Source organism: Semicossyphus pulcher, unplaced genomic scaffold (assembly GCF_022749685.1).
Source record: "Semicossyphus pulcher isolate SPU_LCO1_2020_fin unplaced genomic scaffold, fSemPul1.0.p SCAF_14, whole genome shotgun sequence".
NCBI classification, from domain to species: domain Eukaryota; kingdom Metazoa; phylum Chordata; class Actinopteri; order Labriformes; family Labridae; genus Semicossyphus; species Semicossyphus pulcher.
In genome coordinates, this window is record NW_027211648.1 from 19,715,997 (window position 1) to 19,743,364 (window position 27,368).

A 27,368-nucleotide genomic window follows, 5' to 3' on the forward strand; every position below is an offset into this window, starting at 1 on the left:
AGGGGGATCTGTCACTGTGAAGGAGAAGGAGGAAGTGGAGAGTCTGATCCCTGATGGCCTGTGGTCCAGTATGACCTGCTCCTAGCCTGCTATACTCAAACAGAATCTGTTTTGTGTGAAATCTCTGGTAAACTTGATTATTTTTACAGTAACACAGAGAGGCCACAAGATGGGGCTGTTCTGCAGATAGCTGACGTCTTCTCTCCAGCAGTCAGCTTCGTCAGTTTCTCATATTCAGCACATCACTCACATTTTAATTCAAAGTTTACCAACCCACACACAAGTTGTCATCCTATTTTGTAACTGTGATACTCTTTTACTGCACAATGACTTTTACTTCTCAAACTTTGACTACATTTGGCTGATAACACTTCTGTACTGTTACTGAAGTAAGGTTTGAAATGCACAGCTTTTACTGTAGTGGAGTATTTTCAGTGGAGTACTTTTACAGTCTTTGCCTTATATTTGGGTTTCTTATTTTCATATGGAAATGAGCATTTCCCACTAGCTTTGAAATCACATTTATTTAAAATACATTTCAGTACAAACCTTTCAAAATCAACATACTTTACATGAAAATGAGTATTTTGACCTGTAATGGGTCCTTATAAAACATAATAAAAATATCCTAAGATGTGAGACAACCACCAAAGCAAGAAACAGTTAGTAGCAGCAAGGTCTGATTTAATATTTAACTCAAATGCCCATTACAATACACACTGTAAATACAGAGAATATGTTTCCATCTAAATAGCAGAAATGGATACGAAACAGAAAAGTACATAAGACTTTACAAAAAATAGAAATCAAAGGCTTATTTATTGACAAAAATGCCTCTATGCCTTGTTGTATACAGATATTGGATCTCTATGAAGCACCATATTCATATACAGTATATCTGAGTATTTGTTGGAACTATTATGTTCCTCAGGCTTTTCCACCATTTTGTAAAGTATGGCTATTTACTGTAGATTTTTTAACTTCTATCCTCATAGACTGACTCTCAGCCCGTGACTCCAGCTTCACTCCACCAGAGATCCCCAGGGATCCCAGCACAGCCTTCCCCGTCTTCAGGCTCTTGGACATTGGGATGCGGGTCAGCCCTGGACGAGTTGGCTGGGCATCGTGCCCAGTCTGTTGACAATAGGGAAAGAGAGTACAGTTTCTCAGGCAGGAGAATGAATACAGTGGAGCACTTTGGAAGGACATGAAGTGTAAATAATGGAAAAGGGGTCAAACCCATTACAGGAAAGAAGGAATTCAGAGTTTATAAGCAATGTAACTGATCATATGTACTATAGGAACTGTGTGAATGAAAAATGTAAATATTTACTCATTCTTTCACTTCAGCCCGAGCACATGTCCAGGCTAGTTTTCAGTGTGCTGTTACAGTTGCAAGGCTGTTTTGTGTCAGCCGGCGGGCACAGAGCCCTGCATTGCTGTTTGTGAATGTAAACACTGGCTAACAACTATAAATTACAGCATGATTGTACCAGAGTGGCAAAATGCCACATCATTAGCTCTGGTGTTATGAGGCCTGCACATAGGGCCATTTCTGTCACGCTATCCATCTGATCCACAAAGAGCATATTATAGGGTCCAATGGAACCCCAACACTGTGTTGCTTCAGCTCCCATTCTTAGCAGTGTGAAATGAAGCTGTTAAATTCACCTCATGAAACCTGACATGATGTGTAGTGAAACGTATCAAACCATTGTCACACATAAAATACAACAAAGTTGCATCTTAATGAAATCAATGGCATTTTGGGAAATGAGCACTTTCTGTCTGAGACTGACAAGAGAAGATCAATACCTTTCTCATGACTGTACATTAAAGATAAGCCTGCAGTCAGCAGCCAGATAGCTCTACTTAGCTCAAAGACTGGACTGGTGTGTTTCATCAGTGTAGAAATGTAACTATATATCCCTTGTGAAATGTCAAAATATTATTTTACAAATGGTTATAGTCAGTTTAGCGTGACACAATCGAGTTTCCAGTTTAAACTTTGTTGGGTTTTTATATATAATGTGGTAATTATGACGCTTAAAAAGTTCTAGTGGACAGTTTTTGTTAACTTAAGGTATTGATATACGTATCAACTTGTACATCAACATCAACAGACAACGTCATTGTTCAATGTTGACTGTACACTTTTATATTGAAAAAGATCAACCTCCTCCGATCCTAAAATAGTCAGATCAGCAGCGACCTCTTGTGGTCAACATACAGAATTACATCAGAAAAGCTCCAATCACAGCCCAGATTTTGGGTCATGTGATCTCTCTGGCCTGAAAAATGTTCTGAACAATGGCGGCCAGCCAAGCGCATTTACCGCAGTGGACTGAGGAAAAGGAACTTATACTGATAAAACATTACTCTGGTGAGTGAATGTGTGGAAAACATCTATCAGGTACATATACGTCTTTAACAGAAAGACATGAGCAGTGTACTGATCTTCTCATCTAGCTACAAACTAAAAAGCAAGTAGGTGTATTTTCCCAAAATATTGTACTATAGTTTTAAATTTGCCAATGTGCTGGGATGTCTGCTTTTGAGGGGCTTTTACATACAACATACTTTAAACCAGCTTCCAATGGACTGTTCCAAGTAGTCCTAACAAAAGGGTTAATTTCTGTTGTGCAGGTATCTGCCAGGATGGATGAACCAAACTAAGCAATGAGAGAGCATTTTATTTCATAATTTGGATGAACCAACCTCAAAGTTAAACTTACCATGCTTTGTGTGGGTCTGGAAGTGTTGGTTGCCACAGGGGAAATGGTGATACTGCTCATCACTTTGCTCTGTGTGCTCCTGGTAGTAGTGGTGGTGATTTGGCGGGGGGAACGTAAAACTGTTCCAGTTGATAAGGTCATTTCCTTGCTCTCTGTCACAGCAGCCACCGGCCTGACTACCATCTTTGGGCTGAGGCTGTTGCCTAGGTGAATATGGATCTTGTTATCATCAGTCGCGGTGATGATTCCGGTGTTGTTGTGGCCTTTCCGTATAGGCATTGGGACCATTTGCTTCTCTGGGGTAACCTTGAACACAGCTCGGCCCATGGTCATCTCCTGGGGTTCTGGGGAGGCAGATGCTTCAGGCACTATAGCAGTGCTCACCGTCATAATTGAGACAGGGGACAAGGGCCTTCCTGAGGCAGAGGATGGAGCTCGGCTGCTTTCTGGTGATTTGGCTCTGGATATCGTTGTGATGGTGACTGGAGATTTGGCTCTTTCAGGGCCCTGATGTCCAATGGTGGACTTCTTCTTGTTGGTTGCAGCAGAGTAGTTGGGAATGATTGTGATTCTGGATTTAGGTTGAGATGGATTGGGGCTTAGGGGAGCTGAGCTAGAGAAAACGTCCTCAGCAGTAGAACTGCTAATCTCAAGAGTGGCCATGTTGTTTTTGTGGTCTGGTGTTACTCGGATGTGTAAAGGCTGCCCTTGCTTTGGGGTCATGGTAAGCTCAGAAGGCAAATGATTTCCATTCATTTGCGAGGGCTTTTCCAAATTGGTCTCATGATGGGTGTTGTCCTTTTTCCTCATCCAGGGAATCCAGGATTTCTTCATACCTAAGTCGCTGCTATTTGAAGGGAAACGCTCTATACCGGCGCTCTTTTCTGTTGGCTTCTTCAGGCACTTCTGTCTGAGGTTGCTCATGATGTGATTCTCTTCTTGAACAGACTTCCTGATGAATACAGCTGGGGTATCCTCTTCTGCTAACCCAGTGGACGACGCCTCTGTCTGTACTCCAGTGGATGTCACAGCAATGTCGACCATTCTTCTTCCATTCAAGCTAGGCCTTAGTGCTCGACTGTGGCGCTTTGCAATCTCCAGTTCTTTGGTGAGATGGAAAACTTCAGTGCCCATATTCTTTGCCTTTTCCTCCTCTTCCAGGAACCTCTGTTGCAGGATAGAGTAATCCACTTGGAGCTGAGAAAGTTGGTCTTCTTTATGCATCAGTTCATGGATCTTCTCCTTGAGGGCTACAACATCGGCATTCAGTTCCCTGGTTTTGACCTCCTCTCTCTTGCATCGCTGTCGGAGGTCTTCTTCCTGGCTTTCCTCCTCTCCTTTCTCGATTGCTTTGTTTCGTGCGATCTGACTCCTCATTTCCTCCACCTGTTGGGAAAGAATGTTGGCTTTGTCTCGTTCTGTCATGAACTGTTTTTCCAACATGTCGTACTGATCCTCTGTCTTGATCAAATCTCCCTCAACTACTTCAAGTTGTTTGAGACGATTTTTCAGGCGCTCAATTTCAAATGTCAACTCCTTAACTTTATTGTCTTCTCTTTTAATGTGGTCGGACATTCTTCCCAGCTCACATTTTACTGAATTCTTTACTGATATCTTTTCTCCTTGCTCGAACCCATCCAACCTTTTTTTCATTTGACTGACCTTAGAATTAAGATCTTTAGTTTTATCAATTTCATAGGCTAGCTTGGTGCCCAACTCCCCCTTTTCAATGGTGAGAATTTCTACTTTGGTTTCCATCTCTGACTTCATCTTCAAGAGTTTTTTGCTTTCCTCTATCAGTTTCTCAGTCACCTCCATAACTTTACCCTGCTCAGCTTTGACCATCTTACTCATTTCGTCTTTTTTCTTCTCATCGGACTTCATTCTCTCCATCAGGGTCTTTCGTTCGTCCATCAAAGCAACAGTCAATGACTTCAGCTTACTCAAGTCATCCTTAAGGCTCAGCTCGGACTTTTCTAACTTTAGTTCAGAAGACTCAAGCTCTTTCATACGGATCCTGAGAGCGATGACTTCATCTGAGAGCTCTTTGGTCAGGCCTTTCTCTTTCTCTAGAGCAGTGTGTAACTGTGCACACTCAGCCTTGCTTAAGCTGAAGGCTGCCTCGAGTTTCTCTAACTCCATCATTCTATTCTGGAGCTTCTCCACTTCCAGCCTGAGGTCTTTGCTCTTACCATCCTCCTCTAATAGCCTCTTTCTTAGCTCTTTACACTGATTTTCAGTCTTGGTGATCTCCTCATCCTTTCCTTCCATCTCCAGCAGTCGCTTCCGCAAGTTCTCCAACTCAGCGATCAAGTTTGAGTTGCCGCATTCCCCTTTGCCAATCTTCTCCCTCAGCTCCTGCAGTTCCTCCTCAGATTTCCTCAAAGCTCTGTTGCTTTCCTCTTGCTCCTCCACTTTATGCGTGAGCCCTAATAGTTTGGCATTAAGTTGACGGCTGTGGATCTCCTGGCTGGCCAGCTTGGCACTCATCTCCTCGTGTTGTTGGGTGAGCTTGGCAGATTTCTCCTTAAGCTCAGCTTCCAGGCTCAGCACCCTATGGCCATCCTCCTGAGCACGCTCCCTGGCTTCACTTAGCGTCTGCTCCCGCTGCTGAAGCTGCTGGCTTAGTTCCTGGACCCGCTGGCTCTGTTGGTCCATTTGCTCTAGGTTCTGCTGGCGCTCATTGACCAACATCAGGGCAAAGGACTTCAGCTTGACCAGCTCCTCTCGCACCTTGGCCAGGCGTTTAGAGTGTTCTTTCTCCTTTTTAACCTGGTAGGCCTTTTCCGTCTCAAGCAGCCTCTTCAGTCTAAGATTTGGAGGGAAAAGACAAAGACAAGGTATTAGTTAGGTGTTTATTGATTTTCAAGTCCGTAACTACGTCTCTGTATTTGTGATCACGTTTCATCCCAGTTAATGTTGCAATGGTCACGAGTGGTTTTCTGTTCAAACATATTATAAGATTAGTTTGAGCATTGATTTTCTTTATGTAAGTTATAATCTCAAAACTCACATACAAAATATGCAAACACAAGATATTATTTTATGTATTTTACATATTTTAACTATAACTACTGTAACATTTAAAGCGATGGTATCTATTTTAGATAGAAAAAAATGTGAATAGAAAACTATACTCTTCATTAAGGAGGGAAAACTCGTAAGATCCACAGCACAAATCCCAAACTCTCCTGGTATTTTCTCTCTGTTGTTAGGATAGAGACTAAGAACACAAATTGCAAGTGAAAGTTTAACACCCTCTCACCAAGTGGTCTTCTTTTCTCTGAGCTTCTTTCTATGCTGCTCATGCCCATTCTCATCCCAGCTCCAACAAAATGCATGCAAAGCAGATTGAATGCAAAGCTGCATCCTCTCTCTGCACACTCCCACAGACATACAACATTCAACCTGGACATTTTTGCATTGCAAAAAGGAAACCAAATTAATACCGGCACCAGTACAACCAGGAGGATTGTGCATCCACAGCTCAAACACTAATTTTTAATGGACACAGTCACAAAACATATGAAACTTTACACAGAAAAAAACATCAAAAACTTACCCACTATGGATGCTGTATAGCCAACACAAAGGTATTTTCTGCCATTATACAAAATCCACTAAGAATACATAAGTCGTAGAGCGGTCTCCTTTTCCACAGATCTCCTCCTTACATTCCAAGCATGTTATCAGGACAATGAAAGGTGAATACATACATCGGAGCACCACCGGACCTCTACGGAGTGATGTCACCTCATCCATATAAGGCAGTAATGTGTGTATGAGAGTGTGTGCTGCTCTGCTGTGGACACTGTGAAGGGGGTGGGACCCTTGCCACAGGAGGAGTGCTTTGCAGAACTCCCCGCAATTTTCCTGCTTTATGAAACATGGCATGTTTGAGGGGTAACAACAGTTAACAAAGGCACAAAGCTGGTGCAAATTCAAGTTTATCTCCATCGTACAAAGTGTACAGGATAATGCCTATGCCAACCAGAAGCTATAATCTCACTAGTACATTAGACAGGAGAGTGTGTCTGCTGTAGATTCACTCGAGGGGAAAATGGACTTGAACTGGGTTCCTTGCAAAGTTTACATGTGATGAGGAAACCAGATTGGGATGAGGTTGATGTCTCCCTTGAGGTGAAAAAGATCAGGGAGGACATGAAGGGTGTGCTCTGACTTTTGAATTAAACTGTTTACATATATTTAATCTTATAACAGACCCCTTTTGTACAACCTCTATGAATGAATTTGAATCTGAAACACTAAATGCAGAAAGTCAGTTTGCAAATGACAGTAAACATCTACAGTGATTCACAGTAACAGCCGCCTTCATTGCCAAGTGGAATTAATGGTTTTGGCCACTGTGCAAAGAAGCCATCCAGATCTCTGAGTGCAGCTCTTAAAATTCATACATACACAGTCAGATGGCATTGATATCCTAGAAATTGGCCTTCTAAAGTTACTTTCATGTTAAGGTCAAAGTCATGATGTCAGTGGTATCTGCAGCAGTGGTCAACACGTGTAGGAACCGAAGCTTAGTCTTTCGAGGCTTTGCTCTGTTACTAAGGGAGAAATAACTGGATGATTGGTGGTAAACAGTGGATCCAAACCTGACTGGAGAATACAAATGCTTGTACAAAGCTATGAATGCTTAAACCCCAAAAAACACAGTGACTCCGATAAGGAATGCAGACTAATTAAGGGTCATCTCTCTGTATAAAAATAGGGAAATATGTATGTTGACTGTTGTTTAAATTAGGGAGTTTTGGCCTCTTAGTCAATTAAAAGAATATTTTTTAAGCAATTACACAGGTGTGATCTGTAAGCCAACATCCATGAGAGAACATTTTTTTCGTCATGGAACATCTCATCCCATGCTTCCTGGGGAATTTGCTCAGAGGCACTGCAGCCCCTCTGTGTATGGACGTTGAGGATTCAAGCAGATATGAGCTGCCAAAAAGCTGTCCAAACAGTGCTGTACAGTAATGACCTCTCTTGACAGAGTAAAAGCATTTACAGTTAACCTCTGAAAGCCGGTGATAGTGTACAGTGCATAAGATTTATGTGGTGTTAAAGGAGAGGAATCAGAAGCAAAGGGGACATCGTACAATTCAAGAAGAAGAATGTCAAGTTTGTACTAAAACAATTATTTTAGTTTTAAGTTTCAGGTGTGCATTTTCATTTTGTGTGCGTGGCTTTAAACTCTTTGGAACAGGAGCTTTTTCTTCAGTTAATCATGACACATGCCACTTAAATATTTTAACTTCTTGACATATAAATTGCCTGTTGTCTGAGTTGGGTGTTAATGGCTGATGGCTACCAGTTAGAATGTGCCCATCCTCTGCATTCCTGCAGATGTTTGGCACAAGACCTTTTGACTTTTCTCTCCTCACTCTCACCCAGATGGCTGGAGGAGATCGCAGTGATAAAGATGAGAAGATGACATGCTTCCATCCCACCTGAAAGAGTGAATGTCAAAACAGAGCAGCACAAGACATGACAGAAATGTGCGTGCTACTGTAAAGGCGTTGGCGCTACTCTTTTTGTGCAAAGAATGTAATGTCGTCATGTGTTTTTGAATCAGCCTTTACGCTTCATGTGCTTGTCTGTATTTTCTCCTTACATTTCCTGTTTCTGTCTGCTCAAGACTCCGAGTCAGTTTCGTGTCCTTCTATGGCGACACATAGAAGAATCTGGGCTCTGCAGGTGCTGACAGATAAAGACCCAGCAGAGTTCATCCCCTTTGCTCTGAGGTGACAGAGGCCGACCTGCGCGTGAGCCAAAGAACCTGCTGGAAACTACCTGGCATTAGAAGGAGGTCGCCTCTTTCTTGCATGCAAACCGAGGATCAAGTGGAAGTAAAGTAGTTCACTTATGATTTATAGCATGCTTCAAACTGAAGCCTGGGCGTACTGTTATCAATTTTAAAGCTTTTGATCATGGCACAATATTTTTTTCATGCAAGCAGCCCTGCTCAAGGGATTGCAATGTCACCCGAGCTTTGTCAGGGATCCCTCACTACTTATTATACAGTCTAATACAATCTCACGCCATGCTCAGGATGGGAAGCTCAAATGCTGTTATAATGTTGTTTCATTTCTTCTTAGTTGATCAGCAACTGACAAGAAAAATCTGGAGGGAAATCTGGTTATATATGCCAATTTATAAGCTACAGTCTGACAACAGCTAACTTTAGCATTCAGCCACTAGCTAGCTAACAAATAGGTTGTTTTCTGTCTCTTTTGTCTTTTCCATGTTTTTTCAGTTGCTTATTTATCAGGAAGTGCTGAAATGATAATTTGTCAGATTCTCAACATTTATATTACTCCTGGAACACAGCAGTGTGACATTATATGACATTGTAACAGCATTTGAGCTTCTTACTCTGAGTGTGACATCACAGGAAAATGGCAGCCGTGTGAATATGGTCTATGGAGAAGAGAAACTGAGCTGGGTAGTGTCTTTTTAACAGAAGTTATTTTATAGAGAGTGGGGAGAAGTGAATGGGTAATGATTTTGGACCCAACCTTGGCCCCTTAGTCAACCACTTTTGTCCAGACTGGCGGTGGATGACATGCAATGAAGTCTATATTCATTGTCTGAATTTGGTGATCCCTGAAATTTCTCCAGTGCCTCCATGAGGTTGACACCTTATGCAATTTGGAACAGACATTAATGCTCCCCTAAGGACGGATCTTAGTAGCTTGGTAATCTGATCCCTGAAATATCAAGTGCTGGGGTCAGGTCAAAATGTCAATTTTACCCCTTTCCCACCAAAATTAACGTGTTGACACAGGTTTTTCAGACCCGGGAAATGCAGATAGTCTCTTTTCCCATTGCCAGTGAAGTACACTCTTTCAGCCTCTTTTCTGCTGCATCACCGTCTGATGTCACAAACGCACCGGAAACAGAGTTAGTAAACAGTGAAGATGTTACAGTGGTTAGGTCTTTATTGTATGTATTACTCATTCAGTCTGTGTATCAGACTGAACTCGGCAGCAACAAATTTGGAATGATGTTCGAGCGCTGCTCGGGCGGAGACGGGTGGAATTTGTAGCTGAGATGACAAGGAGGTGCAGAAGTTACCAACGGAGCATAGTATAGTGCCAGAAAGGGGGCAGAGATTAATGTGGAGACCCGGGTTTGGTGTTCCCATCAATGACGATCGGAGTCGAAGTGATAATTACCTGGGTCTACTGCAGAGTCATTTGACCTGGGTCTGAATGCTGATTGTAACCTTTCCCTTTAAGTAAAAAAGCCGGGTGTTAGCAGGTGTGTGTTTTTTTGACCAGTGGGAAAGGGGCTTTTGTGTGATATCTTCAAGTATTTGTGGCAAATATAAGCATGCCTAGCTCTATAATAATAATGATGGTGCATATTGTATAACTTATACTTGCTAGTCTTCACTGTGTTAACATTTTCATTGTTAGCATGTCAGCTTTTAGCTCAAAGCATCGCAGTGCCTAAGTGCAGCCCATCAGAGTAGCTAGCATGGTTGTGTTCACTGAAGGCCCACCTGCAGTGTAACAACTGTTTTGTTAGATGGTAAGATGCACAAATTTACTTGTACATCAAGATAAAAACCTGACTTTTATTTCATGATTCTATTTCTCTGCTTTACATCTGTACCTTTTCATGCATATATTTCCCTTCAGTTTAAATATATTATGCAGTAAAGTTCAGTCGACTGTCAGTAAAATATAAAAACATACATCAAACTTTACTCAAGTATATTCATGTGTGCACATTGATTTACGATGAAGAACAAATTCTTTGTTTTGAAATGTTTTGAATTATGACCATACTCTTGTTTTCTGTCTCTTGAAACCCGTCAAACTAGTAGCCATGATACGAAGCTAAAGTCTGCTGCTCATTTCCCAGCGCCCTCTCTGCTGTGTGATGGCAGCTCGGCTGTCACGACTGTGATTTAACTTCCATGGTCTGTTTCCTGTGTCCTGCAGTAAAAGCTCAAGGAAGAGATGTATTCAGTGCCTTCACTGGGTCAGTGCTGCAAATGAACTGTTTGAAGTTCTGACAGTACATGAAATGCAGCATATAAGTGGTCTCCAGTCTGCTCTACACATGACTGACTATATGGATATATATACAGTATATCCTATATGGTACAGATGCTTTCTCCTTCACACATACTCTCATGCCTGTAGGCTAACTTCTAATGCTAATATGCAAAGAAAAGCACATGCTAATTTAACTTCTACAACATACAATTAATGCACACAACATCCCAATCTGTCATGGTTATGGTGTGAGAATGGACAATCATGTGTGATGGGAAATGCAACAAAAAACATTCCCTAACAAGCAACAGCCAATTAAACTCTTTCATCGGTAATTACGTTAATTAGGGCCTCTGTCCTCATACACATTCAGAGCACATCTCCACTCTCACAGCCAAGCTTGTTTGATCTGCGTGAGGCCCTCCACACACGTGATGTAACCGTCCCCTCTCCGAGTGTTTCTTTCCACCTGACCTCTCATCCCCTGTCTCCCCTTGACCAACAAGCCAGGTCGCAACCTCAGCGGTGACTTCGTTTCACAGATGATGTCATGGGAGATTTTCTCCCGTCAAAGCCCTTTATCCCTTCTCTTGTCTTTTTCTCCTGTTCCTCCACCCATGTCTCCTCCCCTTCTCTACCACTGACCTCCCTCTTTCCCACAGCAAAGAGCCTGACCCCATCCTCACCCCTCTCCACCTCCCTCCTCCCGGTCACATGAAGGTATGTGAGGTTATCACTCTAGTCACCAGCTCCTCCCCCTCTCGTCTCTTCTTCCCTCTCATGGCTGATGATGCCATCTTTCACACATTCTCCGATGTCGATAGATTCCTCCACCACACTTTCTCCCTGGATTCTCTCACCCCTTTGACTTTATGCGTTCCACATTGGTTTTACCACGTTTTCAGTATCCCTTTCTCTGTAATCCATCATTTTCTTTATCCTGTCTCTACTGTCATGAATCCCCATATGGAAAACATACTGTTTGATTTAATATACCAGTTGAAGTTATATAGACATCAAACACTGTCTTATGGTACCACTTAAGTGATAACTAATGTTATCTTCCGCTCCATAAAATTACAATAGCCTACACAAAGAAAATGTATGACAGAAGTACAAAAGATGCAATTTTCCTGTATTTAATGTAAATTGAATTGTGTCACACAAATGTTGACATAAATATGTCAGTGTTTAAATAAGACATGCATTGGTGAAGGGTTGGGGCCTGTGTCCACCAACATTGTTTCTTGCGCTGGCAGCACCCACAACCTCAATTTCAGAATGCTTCTTGCGGACGCTTACTGTTGCTAGGTTATAAAAGTTGTCTGGCTCCCTTGGTAGTTATCATTAAGTCTGTTTAAAATTGCTCTGTATGCTTAATATTTGCTTTTATTCAAGGACATTTAACAAAGAAAACAATGGAAAGGAATCATGTTCTTGCATTAACAGCAGCTCTACACCTGGAAATTGTACCCTCTAAAAACGAAACGATACGCTTCTCCTCCACCATTGGTGTTGGACAAAGCTGATATCTGAAGTCCCGCCCCTTCTTGATTTTGATTGGTCGGTGAGGGAGAAGTGACATTACAATAGAATTTTCAACTGAGTGCATTGTGAGCGCAGCAACAATAAACTGCTGATGCTGAGAGAGTTTTTGGACTCAGGATGCTGAGCGCTGAAAATGCTGAACATTGGTTTTATTGACAATAGGCAACATTGTTTTTTTTGCCAGCGCCAAAAAAAAACGTGGACACAGGCCCTTAGGTTCTCTTTTCTTTTCTTGCTAAAGTTTTAGCTTTTTTCCCTTTTTCGTGTGGACTCTTTTGTGCACGTTGGCAAATTTGAAAGATTGTGCAGTAAGAAACCGACCAAAAACTCATTTGGAAGCTTTACACCAGGAGATCTATATGGACCAACACGTGCAATAATGTTACAATATGGCATCTCATAAAGGGTTTTTTTGGTGAGTTTTTTTTCCATAATTCATAATAGTAACTCAATCCTTAGTAGCCCAACTAAAAAGTTTTGTCCCGCTGTTCTAAATCATGTGGCAATTTAGTGCCCCAGCTTCAGAGTTCATTTCCTCCTCACCTTTCTCTCTCCTGCTCCAGAAGGTTGGTGAAGTCGTCGCTCTTGTTCATGTAGTCTACATGTTTGCGTTTCTCTGTGTCCAGTTCGTGCACTGTACGGCGATGGCACTTCTCAGCGAGCAGCAACTGTCCCAGCATCCTCCTGTATGTCTCTTTGTGCTTCTCCTGCAGATGCTCCAGCTGAGAAAGGGCAAAAATGCAATATTCACAGCCACCCAAGAGAAACACACAAAAGTTGTACACACTTTCACCGACTGTTTAGGAATTTCACATCAAACTGTTGACCACTTAAATATTATTAACACTGCTTTCCAGCATGTCACTGACAAATGACTTGACTTGTCATGATTTTACATGACTTAAAGATTTGTCATGATTGGAAACCCATTAAACCTGAAAAAAAAAAATAATAATAATAATAATAATCCCTCAGAGTTTGAGTTTCTGAGTTTTCAAAATGGGTTGACAGTAGAAACAGGTTGACAGTAAAGTTGCTAACTGACCTCAACCAAAGGCTTTTGGTAGACACTGTGGTTGTGCGGCACGGTGCCAGTGATGAAGCCGTCCCTCTGCAGGGCCTGCAGGGCTGAACCAGGAGCTGCAGATCCATAACATGATTCGAGGGCCCCTGGGGCTGTTGGTTTGGTCTTAAGCATGCAGATAACATCTTCTCTGGCCTGAAATCACATAGATATATATACACATGCTACAGTATATTATGACTCGAGGAGGAGGAGTTTTTGTTCACACCATCTGGTTTGAAGAGACACAAGTTTCTTTGTCAAAGGCATGCAAATGGGAGAAAGAATGCGTTAAAAATGGCCTCAATAATGTGTGAATGGGTTATTTGTTCTAATGTTTCTGGGTATATTACATTACATTTGAAGGGTGTCAAAACATAAATTAAATTAAATTAAATTAAACCTGCCTATGGAATTTCTCTCAGGGATTCCAAATTTTGTTTAAACAGTGACTTGGGAAGCTTGTTTTCTCAGGCATGTTGAACTGCCACTTTAAACCACAAGATAGAGCTATTGTGCTAAAAAATGCAGCCCAACTGCCTGTCTAATGAAAGCATAGACACTTTCCTTCAAACAGACACAATGCCATTTAAAGGAATGTTTTCTTCCCTTCATTATTGCGCTCACCCTACTTATTACAGGAGGTCAAGGGTTGAAGAGAAATAATATGCAAAATACATTTGGAAACAACACCCAACCTACCTGAACCTCTCCTTCCATGATCCCCAGCAGTCTCAGCAGATCCTCTTTGGGCAGATCCATGACGTCCCCTTTTTTTTCTCCAGCGACAGGGGAATCACACAGCAGCTTCTCTTTTTCAGAGATCACCTTATCCTCACCCTCCTTCTGCTGAGCTTTGGTCATCAGGCTCTTCACAGGTAGACCCACTTCCTGTTCTGGGCTGATGTCAGGGTCCCCTTGCGGAACCCCAAGGACCCCATTGGCTGGGCTCTCCACCCCGTTGCTTTTGGACCTCATCCTCTACCTGCACAAAGAACAGAATCAACTTTTTTTGCCATTTCAGTTGAAAGTTATCTAAACATTGGTCCACTATAATATTTCAGATTGTGTTGGTGCATTGTCACATGAGTTTTATAACTTTGGCATTGACTACATTTCTTCATAACACACTTCCCATTTGTTGCTAAGACTCACCTATATCCAATCTTATTAACACTATGATGCTGTCGGCTTACAAATACACCAGATAACAACTGGAACACTTTTCCATGTAACGGTCCTTATCTGGCATATGTATCAATAATTATCCAGCACTATGTGTGTGTGTGCTGTATGGCGGTGTGTGCATTCCTGACACATCCCGTTCCCTCACAGGGGTTGTGTATCTCATGCTGAGTGCTGATAGTCAGGAAGCACATTTGTGGCACTCCTGGGTGCTTTAACCTTGTCTGCTGACATTAAAGGTCTGAGTGAAACATTTTATCCAGATCCTGAAAATAAATCCGTTGTTGACAGACTCTAAATTTAATTTTACTACATTCATCATATGTAACGACACAGGCCACGTTGAGGTGGCCGGTAGCATGCTGGTGTTGTAGCCTTGATTACTTAAACATACAGTTTGCTGGGAGGATAACATTGTAGAGTTATGCATCTTTGCTAATACAGTGCATTATTTCAGTGGTTCCTACCTTGTTTAATGTACTCCACATCCATGTTTGAAGAGTTAAAGTTCCCCTCACCCTCTTTAATGTTCCTAAAGTCATTAGAAAAATTATTTTAAGTGAATTTTATTTGATACTATTACATACTGTTTAAATACTGTATGGTTGATTTGGACAAGGTTGCATTTAACGCTTACAATGGGGTGTTTTTACAAGGCTTAGCTAACTTGAACTGTTTATACATTAGCATTAATACTAGCTAACTATTTTAGCCATTAATCCATTACTTTTAGCTAACTAGGCTATATCATCTGGTTATGAATTACTTTTACTACCAATTTCAAATGATTATGTACTACTTTAGCTTATCATTTTATGTTTAGTCAGTACTTTATTAACTTTTCATAAATTAGTGTTACATTAAGTTAACTATTTCAAACATTTAAACATCACTTTTAGCTACGTATTAGCTAAGTTTATAGCTGTTTAATTGTGTCCTTAAGCTAGCTTGTTACAACTGTTTATAAGCTTTAGCTGTCACCATTTAAGAAATAGGCTACTACAAGCTAGCTATTTGTTGAGCCAGTACTTTAACCTTACTAATTAACTTCTAACTAACTTCTCTTTTTGCCTACTAACTAGTTTTCATGCATTCTTAATGGCGACACGTGAGTTTAGGTATTACAGCAGTCTAAAAGAAGGAAGTGGCAAACTGCAGTCAGCTTAGCATAGCTGTTAGCACACTGGTCATTGTGTCACTAATTTAACTGAAGATTAGCATCACATGAGTTTCTAAGCCTATTTGGTTGTTTATTTCCTCCTTAACACAAATGTGGGGAAAGGCTTTCCTATAATTCCCTCGAATCAGTTGATCAAGAGCTGGTTGTGAAAGTTCCCTGGAAATTACTGTAACAAATGTTCATGCACTGTAGGTCATTTCACTAGAGGTGTGTTTGCCCCTCTTTGTGTTCAATTGTGTATGCTGGTGAGTGTGGGGATGTGTTTGTTTAATATCTCTAACATCAGCCTTAAGACAATGAGCAAGTTCACTCTTGGTTTTTGCTTTTAGATCTGACATCAACACCTGTATTAACTTCCAAAAGAAAACACCCCTGGGCCCCAAAAATCCCCACTGTAGCACTGTAATGATCACAGCACCCTGACCTCTGAATCATGTACTGAGTAGGCTTGCCAAAATGTCATGAAGTTGCTCTTAAGCACAGGATGCACGCTAATACATTCTAAAAACACAACTATTAAGGTACATGGTAGAGTACACACTTACATGCACACACACACACACACACACACACACACACACACACACACAACTGTATCCAGATATTAATCATTTTGAGACCATCTGCATCTGGGAGGCTTAAAGTAGAACATCAATAACAATTTGGATCAGTCCTACCAGATTAAAAGTAGTGATGTCAAAGGGGTGTAAGGTTTCCAAATGTTTGAAAGCAAGTCTAGCAATGGTCCTCGGTTCACGTCAAGAAAAATGTTTATCTTCCTCTGTAATAGTGGTCTGCAAAGTTAAGAATGCAGTGACTTCTAATGATGCTTGAAACCAATCTCTTTGAATCCTACCTGTTTCCAGGAAAAAGACAAAAGCACATATACATAGCACAAGATAACAGTGAATGCATCTCTAAGTTCAAACAGAAAAGAAAAAAATCTGACAAAGCAACACATTAAGTGCATTCCTTATTGTAGTTCTGGGAGTTCAGAGAGTGCACATTGGCTCCAAAGAGAGCTGATTCTTAACTGGAGATTAATTGCAGTGCCTTCTTTCCTGTCCATAAGTATAAGTTTCATCTGTGGGCTCACTATCATTGAGTTAAAAGTCACAGCACAGCAGCGTACACAAACCATTTATAGTGGTTATCCAACCATTCATGCAGTGCCAGAGAGTTTGAATGACCAGAGAAAGGCCCAGTGGTGGACGGCATTAAAATTGGCACTACTGTGGCATGAGTGATGAAATATAGAAACATGTGCAGTGCTGTAAATGACTCGGGCAGAGTTCCCAAGTACGGGCGGCAAAATGGTTGACACTGACTTAGGCACCAGGTTTATTTTTAATTTCTGGGCTGATGCCACGTAAATTCAGAGAAGCTACTGTAACAGCTCACCTCGTTTGTGGTGTCCCTCTCGGTCAACAGGGCAATGAGCAGAGTGTGGGTGTGCGTAATTATAGATGAGAGCTAAATGGCGATAAAAAGTTATTATGAGTAATGATTTAATTAACATTCACCATATTCACAAGGTGGCCATCTTTCTCTGATGTCACAATCAGCTGTTATAATGTGCAACTGTTTTATACTAGGTTCGTTAAAATCTTATAAAGCCTTTAAACACAGGGAACTTCGTACATCTTTTCTTGACTTTCTTGGCTGTGGCTCAGTGGTAGAGTCGGTCGTCTTTCAATCGGAAGGTCGGAGTTTCGATCCCCAGCTCCGTCAGGCTACATGTCGAAGTGTCCTTGAGCAAGACACTGAACCCCAAATTGCTCCCGCTGGCATAGCCAACGGGTATGAATGTGGTAACTGATTGACAGTTGGGCACTTTACGTAGCAGCCTCTGCCATCAGTGTGTGAATGGGTGAATGTGATTTGTAGTGTAAAAGCAGCTTTGAGTGGTCGCAAAGACTAGAAAAGCCCTATATAAGTACAGTCCATTTACCATTCCATTTACATCAACTGAAAAGGATAGTAAAAATCCGGAAGAATGTTCCATATTTCCAGGTAAAACAAAGTATTCCATAACTTGCTCTGTACCAACAGCTTAGCCACAACCAATGACTGCATAGATGGACGACACGTCTCCATCTGCTTTCATTGTACGAAATTAATGCCAAAATAGCCCCTGTGACAGGCGCTGCTATCTTGCACTGGTGACGCTTTTGGAGCCAGAGTTGCACAGTAGAGATTGGCGGGTGGAGCCGCTGTAGCCACTTCCGCTAACCAAAACACACACTTAAATCACTGAAAAAACAGAAAAGATCCCGCAGCTTCTTTGTGTTGGTCTGAAGCAGACGTTCCCTGATATGGAAACTTCAGTGACTGCAGTGATTGTGTTAGTTACGTTCCCTCCTTTTCATAGCATCAAATAACGACTTAAACTAAACTTGCCAGAAAAATGAACAAATGGACATAAATCAGCATGATAAGAACTAACTGTAATGACTGAAACTATGTTTGAGAAAAATTGATTTGGCGTGTATTTTGATTTTATAGTTTGACTCATGTCCCATCTGTTAACATGGAGGAGGCGGGCTTTATGACCTAAACTGCAGCCAGTCAGAAGGGGGCACCCGAAATGTTTTGGCTTCACTTTTAGGGAGCTGTCATGTCATCCATCTTTTTATACAGTCTATGGTCATAACAGCTAACAAAAGCACTCCTCCAAATCCTAGCTAACAATACTTAGCTTGCTAACATTACAGTTAGCTAGGAATTTACCCCATACCTATTTTACTATCTAACACTATACTATGTATCAAAAGGGAATGTTAGTAAGTTGTTAGATGCTAGTAAGCGGTTGTGGGACGGTAGCTAATTTTAATTTTAAATTTAACATAAAACATACCCTGTGGATTTTCTAACTCGTAATGTAAATATCAGCTTCTTTTGTTCAAAATGTTGCCCTGTGCCAGCTTCGAACTTTGGCTGCCTGATGTTGCTGGTGCTGTTTAAGTCCCTTAGTTTACAGGGTTTTTAGAACTTTTTCCCTGAAAAAGGTGAATGCTGTGTCTGATGAACCAAAACTATAAGCTGTAGGATGCTAAAACACTCAATAGAAGCAAGGGAAACAAGTTGATCATTCTTTTTGGGTTTGTCATAAGCAACACCTTTTACATTGCACATTGTCGTCTGATCCAGTTGAAAAATATTGTTGATATAGCACCTTTTAAAATCATAAACTATTATCCAAAGTAACACAGAATCATATAAAATATTTTCCTGACAGCTGTAGGAGATAGTAATAATAGTATGAATCCTTACAATTTCACAGGCCCTAGACTGATGACAACACTTTGTTTGACAAGTCTTTGACATCAAATTTCGTTCGTCACCAACCCCTATTGATGACAAGTCTTTGATCCACCTTGACTTTCTCACTGCAGACTTGCTTGTAGTGAATTCTCCAGGGCAACAAATGGGAATTCCTAATGCACGTGGCCTGGATTCCAGTCTGACATGCAATATTCCCATTTGTCCATATGGAAAAAAGAGGAGAGCTGGAAGACAATAAGTCCTTTACTCAGAGGCCAACACGCCACAATGCCCTCCATTTTCAAGGCATCTAAACCATCGGCACAATGTGTCGGATTGAAAAGCATCCTATTCCATGGTGTCTTCTGATATGAAAGGGTGGCCTAATACCCTGAGAGGCCTGCAAGGCCCCAGTCAAGGCCTGAGCCTAAATTTAAAGCAGGACCCCAAATCTATCCCATGGTTTGGGCAAGTCCAGTTGTCACATTTAGCAGTATTTATAGGCCTCAACGAAACACATGCTCCATTCCAAAATAAAAAAGGGGCTATAACATTTTTGTCATTGGTCAGCACGTTACTGAATACCAGGACTTTATCCCACTCCAAGCACTTCATACATGAGAATACAGAGCTCCTAAAAAACCTGCAACGCCTGGAGTTGACAGTAACACACCGCAGATTTACTTCACAGTGTCAGTGATGATCACTAGGCTTAAGATTTGAAGCAATTATTTGATCAGAGGGTTAGTCAGTCAATAGAAGATTAAGCAAGAGCAAATGTCGATTAAAAATTCTTTATTTCAGAGAAAATGTCAAATACTCATAGCTTTAGTTTCTCAGATGTGAAGATTTGCTGCTTTTTGGTGTTGATATCATTCTGAGTTGAATATATCTGGGTTCTGGATTTGGCAAAACAAGACAATTCAAGATACTGTATATTGCAAAATATCTGAAGGACATTTATAACTAAGTAATTTACTAGTTCTACTTGATGTTCCTGTATATAGTCTGAATTTAAACCCTACGGGCGCTCATGTGCAAGTATTCCAGAAATTGAGCTGTAAAAAAATAGCTAGAACATTAGCATTAGCAATGATAGCATAAATGCAAACTGTTGGGGGGATGGGGTTTGATAGCACTAGACCAAGTCCTATAATTGTAACACATTTTATATCATTGAGGAGATAATTTTGCTGGTCTGTGATTCAGACAAAAGGTGAGGAGGGGGAGAGGGCTGGTGATAAATGTCCAACTTTCGGCCAAATTAATTTACCAGAAAAGAGGGATGAGGACAGCAGCTGCAAATAATGTAACAACATATGTTAGAGGGAAAAAGATTGGTTTGATTCAGTGCGTTTGATATATATTCACACCACAATCCCAATGTGACTAAATAAGGAGTGGGAAATGTTCTTTGCATGCGAGTGTTTGGCAACTTGTTCTGCCAGAGGACACTGATAAAATGCAGTACACTCGGGAAGCTCTTCCGTCCTGACAAGAAAAACACACAAACCCGCCAAGATATGGGAATTTCCATCAGAACTGAAGCTGTTGATGAGACTCAAAGCTACAAGTTCAATCCATTTGATATTGAAAGTTTTGGGAGGGTTCAAAGCTGAAGCCTGTGTCAGGATTATGATGGACAGCGTGTTCCAGCCCAGACAGCCAGTGACCTCTGGGGTCACATTTTACATAACAGCCATGTTCTAAGAAAATAAAGATGCCAGAGGCAGAGAAGGGTTGCAAAACAGACTCAGATAGCAACACTGTCACATTCCCTTGATATTCTACTTTTTAAGTGCAGTTTTCTAGTAATATTTAAAGACCCCCTCCAGTGAAAATCAAGATTTTAACCTTGTAAACATCTCCATGTGGTGTTTTTCATGTGCTACAAGACATATCATGGACAACTTAAGCAGTCATCGCCATGGCTGGGCCTGTCTGCTTTTAAACTGCAGTGTACCAAGGACAGGCTGAACACGTTTTCAGATAGGCAGGTTTGAGACGTCACAAACCTAAGGAGTCAATCCTGTGAATGGATGAGGTGATGCTATGCATATCATTATGTGTAACCTATGGCAACCACGTTGACGATGCACGAGCCAGCTCTAACTGTCATTGTAATTTTTACAAACTCACTACTGACTACTAACGTTAATGTTACTACTACTAATTACTTAACTTCAAGCTAGCTAAGTTTCAATAAGTTGCTACTAAACAGTGGCAGAGACATTTTGTTTTCGCAACAGAGGGGGCAGTTTGAAATGCGATAGTGGGCGGGGACTATGCAGATTGGGGAATTTTTAATGAGGGAGAAGAAGAAGATGCCTTGGGAGGATTTTTTACGAGGTAATTAAACATATTTTAGGGGAAAAACATATCAGACGCAATTTATTATTTCAAGCAGAGCATGTCTCAAAACATGGCTGGAGCTGGTCTTCAAAAGAACTGTCGAAGAGCCTACATGTGAGAAACTCAAGCATTTACAGCTTGTCTTCCTTTTATGATGGCTTCTATTAATACCTCATCCTGACAATAACTCCGATGTTGGCATGACATGCTGGAGCAAAATGTCAGCATAGGTGGTGGGTTTCATCTTGTAGTATTCTCCTGATGTTACATTAACCTGATCCTCTCACTGGAGCCTTCTGTAGCTTCAGCAGTTAAGGTTTCAGTAATGAGCCCACTGAGATCAACGTTGGTACCTCTCAACTTGTAACTTCCCATTTTAATAGTGAACCTACTGTCAGGTCAGACATACTTGCTCCTTGCTTCAAAAAACAGCCCAAGTAGCTCCTGAATAAGTCACTTATATACTATGACATATTTATGATATTTCTGCTGGTGGCGCTTTGTTAATTATTCATTTTGTTTCTTTTATGAACTCGTACAGTCCCTGTTTATATATTCGCAGGAGCAACAGCACATCTTTATGGTTTAAAAAATGCTGTTCGAACATGCATAATGAACAGTGATGTGTCTGGGAGACTTTGATATATAATGTATTCAAACATACAACATGCCAACCCCACTGATCTAAAGCCACACATACTGTTACTAAGCATATGGATTGATGCAGCTGCTGGAAAACATGACTCACCTCCATTTGTCATAATTACTTCATGTACATGTTGGTGAAAAGGAACACATGCATTTAAGTTACACGTTAAGGCCTGAAAATTCAGGAGAATTCCAATAACTGCAGCATTTATTGAGTCCTGATAAGAGAGCGTCTTATCAAGCACTGGGTTCTTCCAAACCAATGGGTATGAGTGGATATCATTTTTACAGCGAGGAGATCAAGTTCTGGCTGCTCTATGAATAGAAACAGCAAGACAACATATGGATAAAGCTCTCTCAGATGCAATGCAATGTCATGGGATCAGCCATTTGTCTGAAGTCTCGTCTAAATGCATACTAGATCAGAATTCCTCAGATTGTAGTCCCTGTCCCGGCTAGTGGTCCTACATTCTCTGAGGGGAAGAAGTAACCTGTTTTTTGTCCTTGTCTAGCGCTGTGTCAAAATATTTGGGGCCTTTTGGATCTTCATTGATTAGGTTTTAATCAATAAATGCATTGGTTTGATTGAACAACTCCTTTGTTTTCATTGAAGCCCTGTGTCTCCTGACATTTTGTGACTACAGTGGTTATTGAGCAGGTTTATAAAATATTGCTCCAAGTGATGCTGGTTCCACACTTTGACCAGAGACATTAAACTGTGTTTGAGGTTCATAAATCTGAAGTCACTGTAGATACATTGACAACTAAAACCCTAATAGTTAATTGAATTTCTAAACATATATCATCACATGCTCCTGTAACTCAATATACATTCTATGGGCGTGCCCATAGACTGTATATTAAGATCTTTATATATAGACTATGACCACTCCTCAATCCTGTCTTTTTATTGGTTGGTAGATGTAATAAAGTATTTTGGCTGCAAGTGTGGTCATCATCAATTGAACCAGCTATTTAATTTTACTTTCAGACCCAGGCTTTAATTTGTTATCTTAGTCCCAGTAAGTCAATCCATTGAGTTTGGATTATTCGATAATGTAAAGAACTAGGTCTCTACTTTTCTCATTCTACAGAGATCTATTATCACTTAACATTCGACAGATCAGAACTAAATTGCATGGTTCAGTCTCACTGCTCTTATTAAACGATTGCTAGCAGCAGGCAGCTGCTTTTAGCCATGCTTATAGATGCCTCCACTGATGGCAATGTTGGTCTGTCAGTCGTTGGATCCACCAATTTTATCCAGACAGAAATATCTCAACAATAATTGAATAGATTGCCATGAAATTTTATACAAGCATTCTAAGACCATAACATTGTCACCGTGAACATTCTAGCATTAGCATGTAACTCACAGCAATGTTATGCCTAAGTACAAGTTCAGAGAGCTGCCAGAGTGGTAATGAAGTTACCCTCGTTGCTAACCGGCTAACTGGCTCCGCCATTTACATTGACCCTGTTGCCTCTGTTACAACCTCTGGTGCTGGCTGACTGGGACGACTTTGCCCCACCATTCAGCCTCCGTGTGTTTTACGTTAAAGACGAGGCGTAACAGTTGTGGATTGAACTGACCATGTAAAAGGGGCTTTACTCTTGTTGTCAAAGAAACTTTGACATGCCAACTGCAGACCAAAACCACCACAAAGAAGAGGGATAAACATCTGGCAAGTAAAAGACCAAGGTATTTTGGGGTGAGACGGTGGAGACCAAAAAAAGGTGTAGAAGAGACATTTCTGGGCTTTAAAGGAACAATATGTAATTACTGGAATTTATCATAAAATGGCCATGATATGTCATCAGAGATTAAGGAAACATGCTACGTTGAAATACTGGCTTCTCCGACAGCAATGCTGCAGCCGGTATATTCTCCTTCTGAAATTTCCATTCCGGTGAGGAACGTCTGTGTGCGTTTTGGCCCGTGTGATACCGCCCACTGCCCATTTCGTCACCCTGGGTTGCCATATATGAAACAAATTGGCGCACAGGACTCTTTGCTTGTCATTGTCAAAGCGCACGTCTTGCGCTCCAGTAGGTTCAATGTCCTCAACCTTGCAACTGTGTGAGCTTCGTGTTGTACTCCAAGCGTAGTTCTGTTTGGGAATAGCTGAGTGCGTGAGTGTGGGTGGTGGAGCAAGTGAGTGAGAGAGATTGAAAGTGAGTGTGTGCGCATGAGTTACAAGAGTGAACGGGGATCGGAGCGTATCAGGGGAGACACTTTGTAAAGTTTAACTATGTATTTGTCTGTTTGTTTTGGACAGTTAGAGTAAAAGTGTGACACACTGCAGAAGTTGGAATGATAATGTAATATTCTGCTAACCACACTATTCCAAATCTTCACCACCAGTACCCATTTAAGTTTTGTGGTCGAGCTTTGGTATTGTTCTGTGATGGTATCGTGACAGTTGTTTACTTTTATCTAACCGTAAAGACAATGAAATGCATTTTTGCAGGTGGGACAAAAACAACACAGAGTATAAAATGGCAGGGAGTTGAGGAACTCTGTCTCACAAAGAGATGTGTGAAATTACAGTGCGATATTTGGTCTTCAGCACAAAGGGACAATGACCTGCAGTGACCAGTCTTATCTTGGTGCTATCTGTAAACACACACTTTTGTTCCCTCTATGTGGGTGACATCACATGAGAAAGTCTCTGGGTCTTTTGTTGCTGTCATCATCACACACAAGTTCAGTGGAAGAATCGTGATTATGTCACTTCCTGTCATGAAGCACGGGTGCATGGGAAAAGCATGGGATGGGTAGAGAGGGTGGGAATATGTTTGAGCTCAACTAATGTTTCCCTTCTGTGGAATTTAAGAAGTCTCTTACATCAAACCTTCCATTATGTTATCCTGTTAAAGTCTGATGAATATTTTTAAAACTTGGGATATCCCTACAGTATGCATACTTCATGTATGACCTCACTAGTTCTAATATTACTACATGTCAGAACCTTCTACTGTGCCATCTCGCTAACTACATATCAAATGATCTTTAAAAGATCTTGAGTTGCCATGGCATTTAAGGACTTATTTTTAAACCACGAGTTATAAGTACCACTGTTCTGCGAAATATCCAAATGTGTCTAAACTGCATTTTTGGAATTCAAGACCAGAGGCCCTTATACGACTGGAGCTGCATGTGTCAGTGTCAGCTGTTGTTGAGGCCCACCAGACGCATGGGGAAGACACCAACTACTGGCAGCAATGAGCTCCATCTCCCAGTATATTGTGTGTGTGTGTGTGTGTGTGTGTGTGTGTGTGTGTGTGTGTGTGTGTGTGTGTGTGTGTGTGTGTGTGTTCATGCATGTAGACATATCCTGAAAACAGATTTATGTGTGTGCTTATAATCTCACATACAACACACATGCAGTCACGCATGCACTGTGAGGAAGGAATGGGGTCGGAGAGTTGATAATGTGCAGGAGACCGTAAAGGTGTCAAAGAATCATGAAAGCAATGCATTTGAAGCATTGAAAGACACGAGTTCTTCCCTTCAAAGCTCAGTGTCTAGTCCTTTATAACTTAATTCTGCTAATGCAAATTACGTTATCGGCTTTTAATCTTCTTATTCTTTCTGTGAAAAGCTTTTTTCTTGTGTTAGGAGGCAAGCTGTTCTTAAAAAAAACAAGCTGCACATGCAAGAAGAACACGATGCAGAAACACAGCATTGCTGAGTTTAATAACACATCCTGACTGTCCATTCCCAGTGTGCTCATCTGTCTGTTTAACATTGGTCTCGCTAAACATTGCAACAAAGACGCTACCACTGCACCTCACAGTTACACTTGATTACCTCCTTAACAAAATATGTCACTTGAGTGACATAGAGCTATAGTAATATCATGAGGTAAGCCAGTGACACATTTAGTGCATCTCAAATCAATGCTGCTTTGGCAGACATCCAAGCTCTGCCCGCTTCGTTTCAGTTTACACAGGGACCACATCATTGATTTACAGTAAGACTGATTCATTCACGGGCTGCGACTGATAACTGCCCAGTCAACATTCGCAAATCCGTCTTTCTCGTGCAGCCATTCGCCTGATTGAGCTCCACAGACTCGGTACAGGGCATGTGCCGAGCTGGAGCGGATAAGCTTAGATAAGGCTGGAACAAGCACAAAAATGTTAATGAGTAATCTCTTGCCACTTGTTCTCTTTGTCTTGTTTTAGCGGTGATATCACTGAGAGCACAGAGACCAAATCAGCTGGAGAGGGTGGGAGGAAGGGTGAGGTTGCACAGAGCCCCTGAGCACTGACAGAGAGGATCTTTGACAGCGGTGTAAGCCACACCTGCGTTAGATTCCCTTGCAGAGGGCGAGATACATTTCATGTTTTCTTTTAGGTTTACTGAGGGAAGGAGATGTGCTGCTTGACAAATGGACAGCGGCTAGCAGGAGCCATGTGTCTCCTCCAACAGGCTGATGACTTCATGCAGATAAAATGGAATTCATTTTGGCGTCATTACTATCCATAAATATTCAGGATGAAAGATGTCATCTCGCTGCAGCTCATGAAGGCCTCAGAAGCGTCTCAGTGTCAGGCTGTGATGTGTATACATGTACTCTGTGTAATGTATTTGCTGTACAATAAGAGCAATCGTGAGATACTCACAGCGCTTCAGAGGTGTTGGATTTGGCAGCTGTGGGAGCAGCTGAAAGTTGCATGTGTGTATTTCTATATGAGCGCATATCATTTAACATGAACTGCCAAATAAGATGGATTACTTCTCCTACATTCTCAATATCTCAGGGCACCATTATCCCCTGTTGTCTGGTGAAGCTGTGGGCTTCTCCTCCCACAGAAGCCCTCACACTAAATGGCCTTATTCATACAGTAGTATAAGATGTAATTCATAGAGAAATGTTTGATTCATGACTCTCTTTTCTGTATGTGTTGTCACAATGCCAGTTCTGTATCGCCATTAACAGCACCAAAAGTGGTCCCTTGTCTTCTAACTGCCGAGTTATTAATGCAACATGTCAAAATCCATGTTATTTAAATGATTAAAAAGTAAGCTGAATTAAGTGCATGCGTCAGGGAATAGTTGTTTCATTCATATCGTGCAAAGTAGCTCCAACCACAGCTCCATTTAAGCCAAGTAAGTAGATTTCTATCAATCAATGCTTTTTATTGTCTTCATAAATAAATGACAGCTAAGCAGCTGCACCTGTAGCTCAGCTGTTTCCTGTATTTCAGCCTGAAAGCAGAAAAGCTGATAAGCTGTACTTTGCTGGAGGCATATGTGTGTGCTTCTGTGGCTGTTTTCCCACGCTAAAGTAGGTAGAATAAGAAAGCATTCATTAAGAGACACTGAGGAGAAGCTGACTTACCTGCTGTTGTGTTGTCCCCAG

General features: G+C 41.3%; 1 protein-coding gene across 1 annotated transcript; it reads right to left on the reverse strand.

Annotated features, from left to right (window-relative positions):
• Positions 1 to 708: 708 nt before the first annotated feature.
• Positions 709 to 27,368, reverse strand: LOC138591466 (filamin-A-interacting protein 1-like). Its single transcript, XM_069662079.1, has 6 exons — positions 27,348 to 27,368; positions 14,070 to 14,352; positions 13,350 to 13,523; positions 12,848 to 13,026; positions 2,736 to 5,544; positions 709 to 1,134 (listed from the first exon to the last, which is right to left on the reverse strand). The coding sequence occupies exons 2-6, from the start codon at positions 14,343 to 14,345 to the stop codon at positions 928 to 930; spliced, it is 3,645 nt and encodes a 1,214-aa protein (XP_069518180.1). The 5' UTR covers positions 14,346 to 14,352; positions 27,348 to 27,368; the 3' UTR covers positions 709 to 927.

Bases quoted from the DNA above. Each gene is read 5' to 3' on its own strand.
- LOC138591466 (XM_069662079.1), bottom strand. From the start codon at position 14,345: ATGAGGTCCAAAAGCAACGGGGTGGAGAGCCCAGCCAATGGGGTCCTT. The intron at 13,027-13,349 runs GTCAGTTAGCAA...GCCCTTTCTCAG, and splicing joins ACCAAAAGCCTTTGGTTGAG to CTGGAGCATCTGCAGGAGAA. The intron at 1,135-2,735 runs GTAAGTTTAACT...TATTGTCAACAG, and splicing joins CCAGACCCACACAAAGCATG to ACTGGGCACGATGCCCAGCC.